Source organism: Cyprinodon variegatus, unplaced genomic scaffold (assembly GCF_000732505.1).
Source record: "Cyprinodon variegatus isolate N-32 unplaced genomic scaffold, C_variegatus-1.0 Scaffold23, whole genome shotgun sequence".
Lineage (NCBI taxonomy): Eukaryota > Metazoa > Chordata > Actinopteri > Cyprinodontiformes > Cyprinodontidae > Cyprinodon > Cyprinodon variegatus.
The window spans coordinates 440574-460459 of record NW_015150476.1 but is presented as its reverse complement, the minus strand read 5'-3'; the positions used below and the strand labels follow the sequence as shown (position 1 = coordinate 460459).

Sequence of the window (19886 nt, the reverse complement as noted above, 5' to 3'; positions counted from 1 at the left end):
ATACACTGTTTAATGTTTAAGTGCTTGGTAATAATGAAAATTCTGTGTCTCTCAAATAGATAAACAGTGTTTCAACACCTACAACATTGATGTTAATGTAATAGAGAAAATATTGGTACGTCTCGGGCACAAGGATACTCTGTGAGGAAAAAATGCAAACCATTTCACAAATATGCACAGTTTGTGAATGCACCGAAGGATGTCAAGGATACCAATACTGTCCTATTCCTTTCAACCTGTATAGATTTTTATTATTTTGATCATTAGAAGGAACATTTTTAAGAAACCACTTACATAAAGGTTTAGAAAGAGAATGAGGGGAAAAGGGAGTGGGTATTACAGCATATGTGTCTGCATACTGGAACAATGTGTAAGTGGGTCACTATTTTCACAGTATCTAATGTACAAAGTGTTTCTTGTAAAGGAGTTTGTAGAAACGTTGCCTTTTACCAAGAAGCTCCTGGGTTTGTATACCTATCTTGACTTCTTCTGGCCGGGGTTTGCATGTTTTTCCTTGTGTATGAGTGAGTTTGTTTTGCATTATCTGACTTCTTTCCCTAAGCATAACTAGTCTATTGTTCTGCCCTAATTTCTTCATGTTTGAATGACTGTTTGTCCTCTGTGTAAACCTATCATGGAGGAGTAACTCGGTTTGAATGTCTCTTATTCACTGTTTGCTCGAAATAGACACCAGCAATGAATTATTAAATATCAAAGTTAATAGAGATATTAAATAATACAAAGGTTTGCCCATTAAATCATATTCTGATAACTGCACCCCACCGCTTGGCAAAGTAAAGTACAGTTTTACCCATTAAAAGACTTCCCACACAAAGTACAGTTTTATTTTTCTTGTTGCTGTTTTATTTATTTATTTTTTTATTAATTAATTAATGTATTTATTTATTTGATAAATAGACGTCAGGGTTTCTTCTTTAAGCATCTGTAATAGTTGAAGAATTAGTTGATGTTTTTTTTTATCTAAACCAAACAATACTTTTTCATTCATTTTCTTTTTAAAGTCATTCACAATAATGTGTTTTAATTTCAGTTTCATCTTTTTATAACTACAAAAAATTGAAGTAATTTCTCTTCATTTTTTTATTTATTTTATGTCCATGTTTTATAAGCAAAAGGAAATAATAATTATTCTCATTTCATATACCTAAATAAAATTTTAAAACAACAACGAGTGTATCAGGCTCCAGGGGTATTTTTTGACTAGAACATCCAACTGCAAGAACATACTTGGGTTGAATTTCCAGCAAAAAATTAAATTCTAAAGGCATCAATAAGAACTGTAGCAAATATTAAACATTAAACACATGTATCAAAAATGCAGCAAATATTAAAGTTTAAAATTTCAGGATTCTGATGCAAGATTGCAGTATAGCAGTGATTCTCTGGTTTTCACCTGCTGGGTTAATTTTAAATAGATAATATAGATTGCTCCAAGCTGTAGGAGCTTTCTGTCAAAATACTGAAATAATATTTATCTTTTTTAACCAGTTTGTATTCGGTTATACACAAACTAATTTTGAACAAATCAAAAATTCTTACCGTGTTCCATATCAGGTTAAGAATGTGGATCTCTGCTTTGTTTTCTCCAACAAAATCAGTCCAACAGCCCATTAGCATCTCCCTCACGTAGTTCGACTGTTGGTCTTTCGGCTCGCATGTCTGACTTAATGCTGAAAGAAATCAAATGTAAATTATTATACATCGTCAGCAGTGTATTTTTGTCTCAGACATAAACATAGAAGTCACTGTATTTTCTTGTCAAGGTTACCAGTCTAACTAGGACAGCGCTGTCATATTTTGTCATTACACTGACCCAATAAAAACCTGTGTTTAAAAGCCAGAAAGCTATCATTTAACAGATAGGTCAGCTTCGCTGTATTACAGATCCCCTGCCTAGAACAGGCCAAAATTGTTATTAATCATCCTGAAAGCTTTTCCCTGGTTTCATCATGTGGATGTTAAATGTGTGGGTAGGACTACATTGTTTAAAAACATATCAGCTGCTCCACGTTTATCAGACATGTCAAACCTCTGAGTCGCAGTCATCGATCAAGACTGCTCACTTGGTCTCTGTTATAAGGCGGCTGTTTAACCTGCGGATGCTTGTCTCTGGAGGCTGAATTAATCGGGGCGAGGCTGTGCGGTCATGGGTGAGGTTGGTTATAAATGCCTGCTGTTTGAATACACGCACACACCTGAGCAGTGTGTGCGTGTATTCTATTGAATTTGTAAAAATTGAATTAGAGTGAATATGGGAGTGTGCTCTAACAAGTGTGTGGTTGATAGCGACAAATAATTCACAAGCAAGCCTTATTTTTCAGAGTTAAGTGTAAAAGAGTATTTTTTTCTCTTATCTTACTTGGTAAAATCTACATTGCTATTTTATCCGGGTTCTGTTTCTAACTAGAAATTGTAAAAGTAATCTGAGATGAGCATTTAGAAAGTCACAGTCATAAAAACAGTGAATTGCTTGGCTATTTATACAAGTTTAAAAGAAGTACATGGCTTTTTTCTTCTCACTTTTTAATTCAGAACTTGAATGTGTTGGTTTATCATATAAAACTTCAATAAAATGCTTGAGATTCAGGATTTTGACCTATAAAAATGGTAAAGTAAAAGGGATTTTTGTATTTTTTAAGGTGCTGTAAAAGGAAATAGATATTTGACTGTAGCAGACCAAGATCCTCCTCCCAAAAAGGCCTGTCATTTAAAGGCCACACCATAAAAGAAACAGCTAGTTTAGTAAGAAATGGTGCATGACAAACTGCTTCACTGGCTTTTATGATGTATTTGGCCTGTTCACCCAGAGGACCACCATCCGTCTGGGAGATGGTGAGAAAAGCAGGGGAATGGGTTAATGGTCATTTATAAAGATTGCAACACAAACAGGATATCTCTTATTTAGAAGATAATGATGAGAAGACTTGGTTAAGGCAATATTATCCCTATCAGCAGGACATAGATTGAGACAAACTTGGAGGGAAAGCACTAAACAGAAGAAAGGGGTTTGAATAAGTTACATAAGAACATGAATGATAGTAATTGTTGTAAGCTGGCTAAAAAAATGAATCATTTGACTTTTATTACCATTAAAAAAGACACAGTTTAAATTGATATGTCACATAATGGATGGGATTTTCAATAATAGAAAATTTGCTGCAGGTCAGGGGGAAAAGGAATGGAATTCTGTATCAGTTGTCGGACTGTGGTTTAGTATTATGAACTGCAAATCTTGTTGTAAATCAAGATGGAGGATCATCTGTGCCCATTTGCCTTCTGTCTTCCCTGCTCTCACCACAGAGGTCAAGGCTCGCTTCCTGTTATTCTGGCCTTCTGCGTTAATGTCTGTTACTCAATATCCACATCCATTAAGTTATTTCTCTCTTGTTCTGCTGTGACAGAGTCAACGGCCCATGACTGTCACCCGAGGTCTCGGTATAAATCACACTGACTTAGCAACAACGTCTGTGTGTGTATGACTGAATATGTGTGTCACCATTTTTTTTACGAGTCACCATAGGATATGAGGAACATTCATTTAGCTCCCTTGACCCCGGAAATGCCAATGGCTTTGCTAAGCGGTTTGCTGGTAAATGAGGTATATAAGAGCCATTCCATCCTCTGTCCCCTTTATCTCCTTATATCAGTCCCCACCATTTCCGATTCCACGAGAGGATGTCTTTATGACTGTCAATAGTTTCCATTTAGATTTAAGGGATAAACGTATATAAAAGACATAAAGTGAGACTTTTTTCCAATTAGTTGTGAATAATAACCCTGGGCGGAAAACAAGGTATTTAACGCTTAATAAACTGAGTGAAAGTGTATAAAACTGTATAAAAACATAAATAGTTCTTGCAGATAAAAAAAAAATCAAGAATCAACAAACGCCACAAACCCATTTGTCAAAAAATGGGGGAATAAATCCCATTTGGTCATTTTACTTGTCCAAGTGTTTCAGCAATGTTTTCTAACCACCAATACATTACTAAAGGATACAGAGGACTGCTTTCGAAAATGACAAGCATCTGTTTTCTGGTTTGCTCAATTGTGCACAGTGCCATCAGGCTACCCGTGCAACTGTGACCATCATAGGACATCCCGGGATCAACTTGTCATTAACTACATTCTGTTCTGTTCAGTGAAGAAGCCTTATGTTTAGCTCAGCAAACAGTACTGTGTTTGCATCATACATTTAGTGGTTAATCATATGTATGTGAACAAAATGCACAACAACGCAAAATATGTGTATATATATATTTGTTACAATAGGCTTAAAAATCCAGTTGATAAGCACTCCATTTCTGTGTATAAGTAGTATTTCTACTTTTTATAGCTTTAAAGATAATCTGCAGAAGATAATTAATTTTCGCTGCCATTTTGAACTCCTTAAATAATGTTGCACAGGCCAGAAGTTTCCCAGATAATTATGAAGAGTGCATTACTACTGAACCAAGGCCTGTGGTTACGCTGGTTCTTATCTTTGGGGTGATTAATCTTCAACAAAATAAAAGCTTTTTTGGCTAATATACATCTTGGGGAACTGTACACAGGAAAAAGTTGTAACTTTCTGACTAGAAGTTCTTAATCCACCACTGTTATTCCATTATATTAGTGAATGTGCATAGAGAGTAAGGGGTGTGTAAAGTAATATTACAAAGAATACTTTAAGAAACATTCTTGTATAGATTTTTCTTAATATAATTTTGCAGGATAAGCTGAAACAATTACGCAAAATGTGATATTTCTAGCTAATGTTTATTGCCAAGCTTTTAATACTTAGATCCAACAAAAAAAAAGTATTTTGATGAAAATAAAACTGAATATCTGAGGAAATAAGCTTGATTTCTGATCATTTTAAACAGAACACTACCATTTATTTAGGATAAGAATCAGAGTAAAGAAAAGAAGAATCCAAATTTCCAATTTTTCTCAAATCTTTTTCTGTGAGGTGTGATCTACTTTCAGTTCTGCTTTTTCTGCCCCTTTTTAACCATTCTTCCTTTCCTTTATGGTACTGTGGACTGTAATACACAATTTTCTGCTTTGTTGTTAGTTCTTAAAATTGTGCATGACTGCAGCATTTTCAGAGGTCATAGCTGGACTACAAAAAAGGTAAAAATAAATGAAAGGAGGCAACAGAAAAGTTTATTTTCTTAGAGGTCTACAACAGCATAATCCTGTTAAATAATACTTATCACTTTGCAAGAAAGCTAATTTAAGTAAGGCTGCTTTAAAGAATGATATGTTTTCTGTGGAGACGTATTGGTCAATCATCCAGGCTCGGTTTCTTGTCAAAGTATAGCTTTGCCTTTTCACATTCTGTATGCTTGATGTTTTTTTGTTTGTTTTTTTTTTGGATGAGATTTATAAACGAACTGCCTTCAATAGAAAGTCAATTTTTACCCAGCTTAGGGGAGTTTTGTTGAATTGGTAAAGGAACAAATTGATCTGGGGCTGATATCAGTAGCCAACTTTGAGGCTGAACAAAGCACAACTAAGTCCCTTTTTTATTTAGCTTTCAACCCCTAATACAGAACACACTGGATTTGGAATAGTTGACAGCTTGTTACACAACCCAGAATAAAGATCCTTCCGATGCTGTAAACATGAGCTGAAAGACTGACAAGTGGGGCGATTTGCATTACTTTTTAGCTCAGGTGAATGACCACTATTACTCAATTTTCAAAAAGCACCTTATTTGATGATAATATGGTGATGCTGTTTATACATTGTAATATAAGGGCATATGTAAAAGAAAGAAATTATTCTTCACCAGAATAGCAATAGAGTGTTTTGCAACTTTATAACTGGAAAGTTGTTTCTCGCTGTATTATTTTTAAATACAAGTATTGTTTATCTTCTGCACAATATGATCTGTCATTTTCGTTGTCTGCCATGTGTTTGGCACCACACTGAGTGGGGGGATTATTGCCTCCGCCGACGCAGAATGTCAGTGCAGTTACCAAAATCCGACAGTATGCAAAATGTCTGCAGAGAGTCTTAGTGGGCAGGTAATGATAACTCATTTCTCATTACGCCAGATTCACAGTAAAGCAGAAATTGGACAGAGAGTTATGAATTAAGCCTTGAGTTAATGTTCTTTATCATTTTGGGAATACAGGCTGATCTGCAAAAGGATTGCAACCCAAAATCATTGTCTTAATTGATACTATACAATAAATAAGTAAGTTTTAAGCATTTTGTTTACATTAGTTTTGATATTTTGAAAAATAAAGTGTTAAACCTTTTTTTTTCAGCAACTGCTATTTCACTCACAATGTTGTGACATCACTTCTTCTAAATTGATTACCTCTACATGACAGGAAAGTGAGCAGCTTTTTTGGATCAAGTTTATCATCTCAAGAAAAATTTAAGTATACAATAATTAAGGAAAAGTGTTGGATTGGACTTGATAAATAATATCTTGTGAATTGAGATCTAGATTTATTTTCATCCACTGTTTTTTATGCCTGCTCTCATTGTAAACTACAGTAAAAAAAAAAAATAAAGTCAACAGTTCAAATTAAGTAAATTAAGACCTCCAGAAAGTCCAGCCAGACCACATGGCAGTTCTATGAGGAATGTGAGGGAAGAAGAAATGAGGGGGAAACCCTGATAGCAAAACGTTAAGACCAACTGTCTCCCATGGTCTCCAGGGATAGAGTAAACTGTTTGTGTCCAGGGTCGGGCGACAGAGTCATGACGGCGCAAGAGGAGGGAGGGTCAGCGGTCCTATCAGAGTTAGTCAAAGAGGAAAAGGGGAGCTTCAAGGCTGGCTAAAGTTTCTCTCTTGACTCCACACACACACACACACCTATTGTCCCAGTGTTTCCGCAGCTGTAGATTGAGGCCTGACCATCCACAGGAAGGTAAACAAGCTCTTATCAGTGCTCTGCAGGGGCATAAACTGTCCCCTGGCCTCTAACCCCTGCATACTACACATTACACATTCGATACAACACACAAGCTTCCTGACCATGTCACCATCATATTCGTATTCCAGAAGCTCTGTCAGAAAAGAGGAGAAATGCTTATTAGACGTGTCAGTTTAATGGCTTATGATGATTGTGTGTGGATATTTGGGCCAAATCCTGCTTCCAGTGTTTACTGGAGAGGAACTGAGGATATGAGAGCTGTTCTGGAGACAGGCTGTCTTCACACTAGCACTGTTTACACCTCTGGGAGCCATTTGTCCGTCTACTCATCGTTGAACTCCAGCAACTGGCATTGTTGGCTTCACTTCACGTCTCGTCTGCTGCTAGTAGTCATTTCAGTTTTACTGAATGAGATTATGTGTGTGGATATTTTTTAGAAAGAAACAGCATTAGGAACAAAAACATTTTTTAATGGTAATGCACGTAAATTATCTCAGGGGATTTATTATATTCTAGGAGCCATCAGTTAAAGGGGAAAGTATGTTTCATGCATTGGCTTATGTGGTTAAATTTTCCAAAGTATACTGAAAGAGCACAAGCAAAACACAATTAATCATCTTAAGATTTAAGTGGTGGAAAGGCAGACTAATTTAGAAAGTTTCATGCTAACTGTGTGCAGCCACAGAAGACTGAGGCATTAGGAGATTCAGTGCACAGTGGCTGCTCCCAATCATTCGAGATTGATGTAGCTCCCGCTCAACATATGCTTCATGTTGAGCCAACAGAGATTACCTTGTTTTCCTTGACTGATTTCTGCCAGCAAATATTAATGCTTTCCCATATGACGGAGGCTTTATAATGAAGGCTTCAAGAAAGTGACAGCACACACCAATGCGTACCACACAGAACTTCCTTTTCCTTCATGAGCATAAAGGTTTCTGAATTATCTTACAGTAAGATTTATGTGACAACTTAACATTGATGATTATATTTTTACTGTTTAACTAATGAAAGTGTCCAGGCAAGAGGGAGTGTTGCAGCAGAACTGTTACTTTATTCCCTCAAGCATCTGTAAAAGGATTATTAAGTATCCAGAGTTTGACTGTGTGATATGATGTAGTAATAGTGCAAAAGCTCATATTAGAATAATCTGTCAAGCCTTCGTCTGCCGGTTACTAAATTTTGAAATATCACAGAAATGTAAGGGAATAAAAAAGATACAGGGAGGAATCTCTCGCCTCATCATTTCTACACACACACACACACACACACACACACACTCTTAGAAGCCTTATGGATGTCAGAGAGACACTTCTCAGTTCTTTAAAAGCAGATAGACTTGCATGGCACCAGAATCAACAGGAACTACCCGCCATGTGTTCGCATAAAAACAGCACTTCCTTTACACTTCATTCTTGTTAGTTTAAATTAAATAAGTGTGAATATGAAGCTCAGAAATGAAATTTGAGGAAAAGAGATTCAATTGTAAGTTTTTTTAAGGGAATACTTCATACAAAAGTGCATCTTAATCTATTTATAAGCTTTTCCAAAGCCTAATAAAATTCTTATTCTTCTATATCCTTTGTAAGCAAAATGACCCCCCAGATTTTATGTAAACTTTAATACCTTAGTAGTATAAATTAATGTGATATGGTAAACTCCTAAAGAATCCATCCAATGGCAAAAACACATGATAAGCATGCATAGAGTAAACGAACTGCAGTTATTATATAGCCATAGTTAGGCCCAGAATTCTTCATACTGAGGCCATATTTAGGTTTTTGATCGTCTTTCAAAAAGTGCTTGCCTTGATTCGAATCAGAAACAAACTTTTGGGTTTAAAGAAACCAGTTTTGAATCTAACTCTTCCAGTGGGGAAAGTCATTCCGTTTTTTTTTTATTGTAATCACCATATATTTTATCTAAATGTCAAAAAAAGCAACTTTTCGATCAAATCTATAAATAAAATCAAAAATATTCACAGAATGTCTGCAGAGGGACAGAATAGAAGCCTCAATTTTATTGAGAAAAAATATATAGTATACAATTAAGTTTTCTATAAATTTTGATCCAAAATATATATTAATATTGACCATTGATAATAATGCCAACATCGACAAAAAAGCATTCTGAAGTCAGGTTGGACTCAGGCGAGAAAGAAGTAAAAACAGTATAAATCGGTCAATCTTTTGAGCATTGGTGACGATTTATGGAGGCAAATTTGTCCAGATGGCATTCAGAAGGTTGTAGACTTCCTTCTGGAAAGTTAACTATGTTTTTCCTATTTTTTGAATTAGAATAAGCATTAGCTGACCTGGCAACTGACTGACAATCAGTGCAGAACGCAAGCAGGCGAGTGCTGGTGCGACACTCACTGGCCAGGAGAACTTAAACTCGTAGCTATCACCTTTAAGAAGTCCTTTTCAAATGCAATTTCCATGTTAATATATAGATGGTACCGGGGATTTAATATATTACTCAGCCCCTGAACTAAACCATAAACACTAAAGAAAATGACATCTAAATAAAAATAATTAAATATTATTTTTATATAATATTCTTAAATCTATCAATCTATTGCTGCTCCCTCGCAGCATAAATTACCCTATAGGCCTGACTATACCTGCCTGTTATGCTAGACCTTGCAGAAAAGTGTTTTCCAATTTAGGATGCCACGTCGGCTAACTTTGGATTGCAGGATTACTATCTATGCCGATAGCCAAACTAAGAAGTTGCTAACAACAACTTGCTATTCTTGATGAAAAGCAAAGGGTTTAAATTCTATCCAATAATCATGTCTATTTACCTACTACTGGTTTAATTTCTTTTAGTCTTGAGTGATTAATTAGTAGATGTTTTTTCTCTATACACTGTTAATCCAAATGTGTTATTTATACCGCTCTCCTTTTCCCTCAGATTCTCACTTTCCATCCTCACACATCTGCATTCACCTACCTGGTTTTCATCTCACTGATCTCCTTCCCAGCTGTTAAATGTCAGCTTCCCTTTCTTCTGATCTGTTCCTTAAGTTACCTGCAAAGTCAGTTTAGTTGGCCTTCTGTGCTTGTATATTGTGTGGTTTATCAAGCTACTGGACAAAATCATGCAATTTCCTTTTTACATTGCTTTGTCAAAACAGTTATATCTGGCTTAATCTGCTATTTTGACACAGTTAGCTATAAGTCTGAGCTGTTCTCTATGTTACTGATATAGCATTGATTTAAATTGAAAGATCATTTTACTTGTAACATATAGTGCCACTCTAAGTATTATTTTTTAAATAATTGATGTATTACCCTGTTTTAGGTAGTAATTTCTACTTTGGGTAATTTCATAAAGTTAAAAAAAGAACATTTGGTTATTTGTTGCTAATTTTAGTTCTTGTGCAAATATAAAAAATTGGTATTTTACTCAAGGTTTCTTTACCACATTATTGATGTCCCACTCCACACTTACAGTAGATTATTGTGGTAAATTCAAAAGGCATTACTGGCAAATAAAATAATTCTCTGCAATGAAACCAAACAGCAGGTACAATCTCTGACATGAAATGGCATACTAAACCAACGTTTAGAAGAATATAAAATAAAAAACTCAGAGGAAACAAAAATCTTCATGATATATTATTAACTCTCTGGGCTCTGAGGGAAATTTTAAGGACTGACAGGTAACATTCTCAAGTGCATTTAGAACTATTTAAAGGAGAACATATTCATTCAGAAGGTAACTTTCCTTGTAAAAGTAAGAAAATAAAATAAAATCAAAGCTCTATCAGACAGGTGTAAAAATTGCACTTCAGAAATCATGTCTGAACAGAAATGTGCATTTTTGAAGTGAACATTTTTTTACTTCAAGAGAATGAAAATGTTATATGAACATCTTTACAAATCTAGATCTGTATAACTGTATCCATACACATAGTCAAGTTCAAGTGAAGGCCATACAGTAAAATGCCTCCCTGACAAAACTCAATGGACTCAATTCAATTTTTGCTGGATTTGACCATTATAACTATATTTTTTGGTAAACTTTTTGTAAATTTGTGAGCAGCGAAGAAATCCATATGCCTTTTCTCTCTAAACAAGTTTTATCAAGTTTACCCCCTAATGTCTGTACTGCCTTTAATGAGACATTATAATCTTTGTTTAAAAAAAAACAAAAAACAACAAACAAATATTCTTTGTCCATGCAAATACTCTCCTGGATTTAGAAAGATCTCGACAGGTAGCTTTCTGTTTTGCATTAGCTTACCTACTAAAAACACTCATCTGAATTCCTGTTCTAATAAACATGTGCTGCACATTTCCAGTGTTTGTGTTTGAACAGGTCAGATGGACAATCAGATAAGAATACTTAACGCTATGCCTTATCTTCACAGACAGCAGGCATGCTAACTTGAGCACAAGTGGTCGCCACGCAGACGAGGTATTTATCTCAACCACTCCTAATGAGCCATTCAATGCCAATGCAACAGCGTAATGAAAAAGCCTTGCACCGGAGGTTGCAAGACATGCACATAAACATGAATTACATAATGTTGAAGTGCAACCATTCAATAAACTAAGGGTCAATATGTTAGCTTTTCAAAAACTCAATAATAAATTCTTTAAGTGGCTCACTTTTACTTCAGTTTAATTTAAAAAAATGTAATTGCTTCCATTGGGAAGCTAAATAAAAAACTATTAATGTAAATTAATTTAGATTAAACTATTTTTTCCCCTAATATATTTCATATTTACCACACACAAAAGGAACTATATACACAATCTAATCCGTACAAACGCAAAGATGTGCTTGAAGATGTAAAGATGTCTATTGCAAAAACAGATACAAAAAAAGACAAAGTGTTGGTGAGGCATCACCACACAGATTTTTTCTTTTTTGTATTCAAACAGTGGAAAAGAAAGGCACTCAGAAATGGATTGTTATTTGGGAGGGGCATAACATTGTGAGAGATTGAAATCGGTCTGAGGCAGCGACAAGTGGTCGCGTCTCCCTGCCACCCAGTCTGACTGCAGGCTGAGCTGGCTCTCTCCAGTGAAAGAAGGGAAGTGGACTGTTTTGACTCTCCAAGCCATTTTTAACATGACATTTTTTTTTTTTTTTTGCTTCATCAAGTCCTTTTTTTACTTAATGTATTCCGACTCAGCTCTACTTCTTTGAAACCAGTCATCTTTTTTTCCTTTCATTTGAAATGGTTAACACCCAGTTTTAGATCCCCAAAAGTCCTCTTTTTTCCGAATGTTTTGATTTCTCCTCTGTCTGATTACTCAAAACTATTCATTTAGGAGTAGTTTCACTTTGCTTTCATATCTAAAAGTCTTTTATAACTTGTCTTGTCCTTTTGCTAGTTTTCTTTCTTCATTTCATTTCCTTCACCTCTCCTAAATCTTTCGTCTGAACCACTTATCTGCTGTTTGACAGTCACAAAGATTTGACCCCCCACTCCCTCAATGTCTCCATGAATCAGCCTTTATGAACTCTCTTATCTCTGTTTGTGTGTCTGTCTAGCTCTGCATCTCTCTTTAAGATCCATTTTCAGCCTTCTAGCTCCCACCCACCCCCCTTCCAGCTACGGACTAATCACTTTTGTACTTTTCCCTCAGCCCGTGGCGGGAGACTCAGGGGTTGGCAAAAGTGCAGCAGGAGGTCTGGCAGTTACCATCATGAAGTCTGGGTCCCTCTGGGAAAGCTGCTGCAGCAGGGGGCATGCTCAACACTATTTCCCAGCCAGGAAATGCTGCACACACACAGTGCATAATCACAAAGACTTCAGTCAGACGCAAAGATAATTGTAAATCTGTCCAACTGCCACAGCTAGCTTTTGTGATAGTGATTATAGTGTTTGGTCTGAAAAACATAATCAGAAAATTGTTTGCTAAGGAGGTGGCACGTGGCTAGCTTCCATGTAACAACAAGCCAGTAAAGCAGAATATTACCCAACACCTACAGTTAATGGAATAAATACAAATATTCAAGAAAGTATTTCTGAAAATACAACTTATGTTGTGATTTTAACTTCTGCCTCTGACACTTTAATAATTTACTTGTTGCTTTGAGTCCGGTGGCTTATTCAGGTTTGAACCCCAACCTTTTAATATATTACCGTACTGTACCAGCTTTAATCATAAAGCATTCTAAACAATGACAGGAAGAAAGTACAGCACACAGAATAAATAAACAGGTGTATTATGATAGCATTATAAACCAAATCCAAAATCAAATTATAACTATTTATTTAAGAACCTATATTGAAATATTATAATGATTATACACTTGGTAAGAAAGAAGTATAATGGAAACAAATAGTAAATCAATACCAAGGACAGCTTAAAAAGTCCACATTTCAGATAGCCTCAGAGACCAAGAAGAGGAGATGGGTTCAAAGAAGAGATTCAAAATCAGGCAGGGAAGATGCCTATTACATAACCAGACATAAGACATTTTATTGTACTATGATATTACCAAGGTTATCTCCTTTGTATGTTGTTTCTGGATATTTACTGAGTATACATATTTTAGAGAAATATGTTTCAAAGGGGGTATTGGTATTCTTTAATCCCATCAGCATGTCATGGTCTTTCTGTTTGTAGTTCTTTTTTGCTTTTTAATGAATGATTACCATTAAAGAAATGCTTTCCATTTAAACTTAGCTATTTATAAGGTTCCTGTACATTATCTTTTTTTGGATAATGTTCTCTTTCAAACTTGCATATATTTGTTGTTTCCTTGGGAAAGTCAATACCTTTGCCTGCTGATGGTGGTCAGAGGGCTCTGTGGCACCTGTACAGCAGCTGAGAGCCCCAGGGCAGCTGTGGCTACAGCGTAGCTTGTCACCTTCACTGTGTGAGTGAATGGGTGGATGACTAAATATAGTGTCAAGCATCCTGACTTGAAAAACACTATATAACCCTATATAGAGACTGTCTACTATTTAATCTAGTTAAATACAAACATTTCATATGAATTCATTCAAATTAATATATTATTACATTAAATAATGTATATATTCTTCTTAATAAACAGGTGTGATGGATTGATGAAACATGACTGTAGAAAGCCAGAGTTCTTAAAAATTTAAATGATGCTAAGTAAAAACGACATGTTTTTTGTTCAGTCATTTTTCAAAGGACAAATTGGCGTTTCAGAATGATCAGCTTCTTTTTTATTTCTGTTCAATTAGCTGACCTATGTAACTAATATGGATTAACCATGGGCATTATTTAAGAAATGGGTGCTAAGAGGGATAACTAAATTTATTTTGGCACGGGGCATTAAATAAACATTTTAGGCAGTGGATTACAGGTTCTCCAATAGGACATAAAGATTATACTCCTAAAAACAGTATTACATTCCAAATCAGCTGGTATGATAAGGCTGATTGTGTAATGTAATATTTATTATATATTAAGAGATTAAGAGAAGATATCAAATATTTTTGTGACACTAGAGGTGAGAAACTGAGAAACAACAGTTTGGGCCAAAGCATATACGATTTGTAAAACAGTGGCGTTTTTGACTAAATTATCCCCATGGGGAGGCACCGTAGTGAAACTAAGACCTGTCTGATATTGTCTGTTTTACTGAAGCCTGAAAAAAATCTGCTCAGAGACTATGGATAATTTGCTAACAAGAAGAGAGAATTTTGACTGGTTTAAGCATTACGGATGTTTGAATTTTCCAGGTTTAGGATAGAAAAGGGGTGATCTTTTCTGGATTAGAAAGACATGATTAGTGGTTCACCTATATGCAAAATTCCTGAATAATGAAAACCAAAAAATTTAACTAGAAAACCAGTATTAGGTCTTATAATCAGTCTTTCCAGTCTTATACAAAAGAATGGAATAGGTGCTCCAGATGGTCTTTACTGTCATATAACTTTTGAAATAAACAATAATTAGGCAGGTAATAAATTCATTTGATTTTATATATATATATATATATATATATATATATATATATATATATATATATATATATATATTGTTGTTGTTTTTTGTCTGATCTAATATCCCAATCCAAAATGTCATATTTTCTATTGTTCCAAGCCAAAAATCATCTTAATTAACAGAAATTGGAGGATGGGTTTCTAGGTATACAAAAAAAAGGAAATTTTAATTAAATACTGAATAGGACTTTTTATTGATAAAGCAATATAAGATCCATGCTTATTTCTTTTGGTGAAGCGCTTCAGTAAAGTTGAGTGGGAATTTAAAAGGAGCTGTTGCTTAAAGTCATGCTTCATAGCTGTCAACATGGTCGAACATATAAAAAGATTAAATAAAGCTAAAGCACTGAGCTGAAGGAAAACACAATGCAGCACTGCTTTGGCCAAGTGTGTCATGGGATTTGTAGTGAGCTGCAGGCTATTTTTGATTTACTTTAAGTTTTGTGTGTTTACTTCTACTTTTGAGAAGCTTTTCACAACATCTGTTTCTTGTCACTTTAAGTTGATCGGGTTTGAATCAAAAAAGAAGCCGTAAAATAAAGTGCGCATACCCACGATACATTTCCACATTTCTGCATTTCTGAAAAAGAGTAATTTGGAGAAATTATTCAAGCTATGGTGTAAAACACTTCATGTTTTTTTTAACCGAGAAATAAGTCTTAATCCCAAGAGACAATGTTAGAGAAAATGATAAAATCATTTGACACAAAAAATGATGAATACTGAATGAAGGAGAAACAGCAACTCATGTATCTCTCACCAGTACTTTTGATTAATGCTTCAGAAATCCAGAGCAAAATATCAGAATACTGCTGTAACAATGTTCCACTTCCCCTTGGGTTTTCACCTAAAGCTGCACTGGCAGATGCACAAATAAGAGGAAAGGAAGCTCCCCAGAGTCTCATTTAAGACAGGGAAAAAAAGTGATATTGGGTTCAGAACTATGTGTCATCCAGGCAATTAGGACTGAACTAAACAGCTCCCTGCAAAGTGTAGCAGCAGAAAGCGAGACTGATCCCCTGCAGTGAAACTACATAAGGTCAAACTCTCGGCAGGTTTGCCAGTTGGCCAAAATGCAGCACTGTATCCCTGCCACCAGCACCCATGCTGAGATGCTGCTTAGTACCTGGAGAAAGGCTGTGATTTGTAATACAGCAGGTCAGTAGGGGAGCCTGGTTTGGGTAGCAAGGCTTAGTTTCCTAGAAAGGAAGTTGAAAAGTGTTACGTCTACTTTCTTTTCCTGCAAAAGAGAGCTTAAACTATTGATTTTATTTTGGACTGTGTTTAAACAGTCTTGAATATGGGAAAAAAAACACTTGTCACTAAAATATCTTTTTGACTTTTAGATTTTATATTGGACCACTGAATATTCAACTACATTAAAAACGGCAAATGGGACGGGAAGGGACGGGGTATGTTATATGACTTTCACAGATATACAGACATTCAGTTTTTTTAGAAATATCATACTGACAGAGTAGGCATTTCTTATTTTGGATAGAAGACTCAAACCATTCAAAGTTAAACTAAGACTAGAATGTAACAGTGACTTTAAAAAAAAGTCCTGCAAGTGCCTTACAAGAGCATCTATATATTTAGAATTTTCTTGTCACACTAACATTTCAATCTTTTATTTATGTTAGTCTAGAATAATGACCTATTCATTCTAGATTTTGAAATTTACATATTTTAAAGAATCCACAATAATTAAATTGGCATTTTCTAACAGTGACTCCTGGAATGGGAAGATTTTGAACATGACCAAAATATTAATATCTCTACACAAATTTAAAGCCAGAGTAAAGATATCTAATTTAAAGCACTTTTAAATCTATTATTTCTCAAATCTCATGGGAGGTTTGGAAACACAATTTACTACTGATATGGTTGTGTGTTAGATATTAATCTCACTTCTGGAAAATGGGAAATACTTTGCAGCAAGTTTTAGAGCTCAGGTAAAGAGTATGGAACCTGATTTCAGCTCCCTTGGTAAAGGAGAGCAGCATTGTCTTCCAAACCTTGTAAGGATTACAGGCTTGAATCTGTTACGGTTTGTCAGCCGCTGCATTCAGGTTAATAGATGAGGGACGACTTGGAAGGATTACATAAAATCAGCATCCAAATACTTTCTTGTGTCTTGGGACACATTTTTAAGAAAAATGTTTCAGAGCACTGAAACCTTAAAAACTACAGTAACAAATGTTTCCCCGGGTGACCTGTCAGTAAAGAATCCCATTTGGAGCAAGAGAAGCTCCAAACCACGGATGTCTTTGATGTGGAGTTTTTCACAAGGAGCCGTTCTGAGCATTGTCTGTCTCTGCAAATCATGAACAACCGCAGAAGGGACTTTTATATTCTTTGAAAAATGGCATCAGTTAAGGTGCAAAGAAAAGATTAATATCTTCTTTTGAACTTTAGTTTGAAAAGGCTATCATTCAGGGATTCAGAATTGACTAAATCTGCAGCCCTTTTGTCTAACGTTTCACCCTGTTTCATTTCCATAAATACAAGAGAGACAAGAAAGTCTTTAGATAAAAAAGGTGAAAGACATAAATATCAGCTGGTAAGACTTACATGAGGCTGCCAGGGCGATGCTCAACAACAGGAGGCTCCTCAACAGATATCCCTCCATCTCTTAAAGTTTTGTGTAAATGCAGGATCCCTGTAGAATGTGATGTTCTGTCAGTGGTTTAAGTTTCCTTTTCTGGTGGTAGAGCGGCAATGACTGTGGTGGTAAAGAACAGATAATTAAACCCTTAGAAGGTAAAGGTCAAGAGAAAAAAAATAGGTAATCAGCAGAGAAATATGGTGATTGATAAGAATCGTGGCCGGACGCCTTCAAGTGTCATAGTCCCATTGTATCAGAACAATATCAAGCAACACAAAAATAGTTTCTGCTGCTAATAAAGCATGACTTATAATAGATAAAAACAATAGAAGCGTATATTTCTGCCCTTACAAGAATTCCAAGCATGCTTTCATGAAAAACAAAAATAAAACGGAACAATGCAATTGTGAAAACAGACAGGTCACTGGTCACTTAAACATCATGTTCAACAGGAATTTACTCAGAAGACAGAGAGGCAACATATCGGCTTGTTTTCCTGAATCTCAATCAGGGTCCGAACCCAGAGGTTATCTTCTGGTCAGTGAACTTCTGGCAGAACGTTTCAGGAAGCTCTGCAGCATCGTCGTCTTTAAATAATACCGCAATGCCGAGATCAGATATCAGATATAATTCTTATAGAGAGGAAAGGAAGAGATCGTGTAAACTGTTTACACAGCTCCAAGGATACCAGAAAGTCTCATTATTCCCCTGAACATTACGAAGAGAAAACTGCTAGAGAGTGTGAGAGAAACGCTGAACTGCTAATTTGGGATCAATTTAAGGGAAGATTTGTTGTTTGAATTAAGTCCTTATGGTAAACCCTTGGAGCAGCAGTTTAGACTAGCAGCAGACACCTTCATTTGTAGAGGTTTCTGTTTTCCCAAGTGAAATATCTGACACTGAAGGCATAATCTACTGATATGCAACCCCTGTGAATTGTTTTGATAAATAATAAAATGGACTGGCGCAGAGTCAAGGAAAAGTATTTGCTTTTGCCCTCTAAGCTTTCAGGAAATATAATAGCAAAGAGAGAGTGAAAGCGAAAAAAATCAAAACTTACTTTTTTTAAAAAGGTGGTTGCCTTAAGGCTTTGTAATCCAGGGGCAGGAATGTGGCTGCATTCAGCAATGTGACGATGTGTGGACTTTCCAAAGTTTTTGTTTCTGCTGGGGCGGTGCAGACTGACTTCTGTTCCCCTCCCACAGGATTCAGTTTTTTTGTCTAACTGTTGCTTCAGAGAAGAGAAACACATGCTGAAGCTTTGTGAATAGTAGGGAATGTTGAACTGAGAGAGAAAAAAACCCTAATTCCCTTCAGTTTACATAAAGATCAAGAGAGAAGAAAGAACGCTAAAGGATTCTCTCATTCCCTCAAGTTTTAGAGAATTGGTTTATTTAATTTCTATAAAATTAGATATCTTGGGTTTTTCTACCAGGGGATGAAGCCCATAAATGAGTCACTAAAGTTTTATTTGGCAAGAGCTGGATATCCGTCCCCTAAATTAGTAATACCCATTGTTGTTACAACCTCCTCATTAAATTCCTTTTAAAATCCGGGAAAAAAAGACTCATCTTTTTCTTTAAAAAAAAAATATGGGGTACTCCTGAAGTCTTGCTTTATTATTATTTTTTTTTAACCTTATAAACATCCTGGTATTTATTCCCAGAATCTACAGGAACAGTCTCAGCTGAAAGTATCTTTTTTTTTTTTTACTCATTGTAACAAAATATATTTTTCATCTAAGCTAAGAGAGACGTGACAAGCAGCAGAGTCAGCTCACTCTTATATCAGGGGTCCGCAACCTTCCTAATCCACATAGACATTTTACCGTGAGCCAAGTTAAATAGAAGTGGTTTGGAGCCTCTAATATTAAATGACCTTTATTTAAAGCACAACCTATTATTTTTGTAATATATCTGCAATAGGAGATCTGTTGCCAGTTCAAAAAAAACCTGTTAATTTGTATTTTTAGTTTTTAAACATTTAACAGCAAGTGTACCGTATCTGAGTTTTTCATTCCTCTTTATCATCAGTCATTTTTGTTTTTTCAAATCCTGATTTATAAGATCAGATGCATCTAATGAACAGAAAACCTATAAAAAAAAAAAAAAACAGATCACACAGAAATGCCCAATGCATCACAAGTGATTCAAATTATTTTTTTCACTTAGAATTATTCAAAACTTTTTTTTAATAATTTTTCAATGTTTAGTGCCGTAACAACTGTAGTTTTGAATATTTGAATTAAATTTTTATGACAATTGTTTCATGGCCTTTTTCAATAATAGGTGGGAAAGATTTTTATCCATTCGATATTATTTAATGTAAAAATAAAAAAATAAATAAAGATTAGTTTACATGTCAACTACAAAAACTATCTAATTACACGTTTCTGGTCCTTGAATATAATTTTGTTTTAAAAATGGAATTC

General features: G+C 35.3%; 1 protein-coding gene across 1 annotated transcript in view; it reads right to left on the bottom strand.

The window, feature by feature from the left end:
- Positions 1-18658, bottom strand: part of LOC107096202 — a 47627-nt gene extending 28969 nt beyond the window's left edge. Inside the window, exons 1-3 of the mRNA XM_015392771.1 lie at positions 18516-18658; positions 17422-17572; positions 1561-1691 (exon numbers count right to left, since the gene is read on the bottom strand). Of these exons, the coding sequence (XP_015248257.1) occupies positions 1561-1691; positions 17422-17479 (189 nt within the window). The 5' untranslated portion in view covers positions 17480-17572; positions 18516-18658. The remainder of the gene's footprint in view (positions 1-1560; positions 1692-17421; positions 17573-18515) is intronic.
- Positions 18659-19886: the final 1228 nt, after the last annotated feature.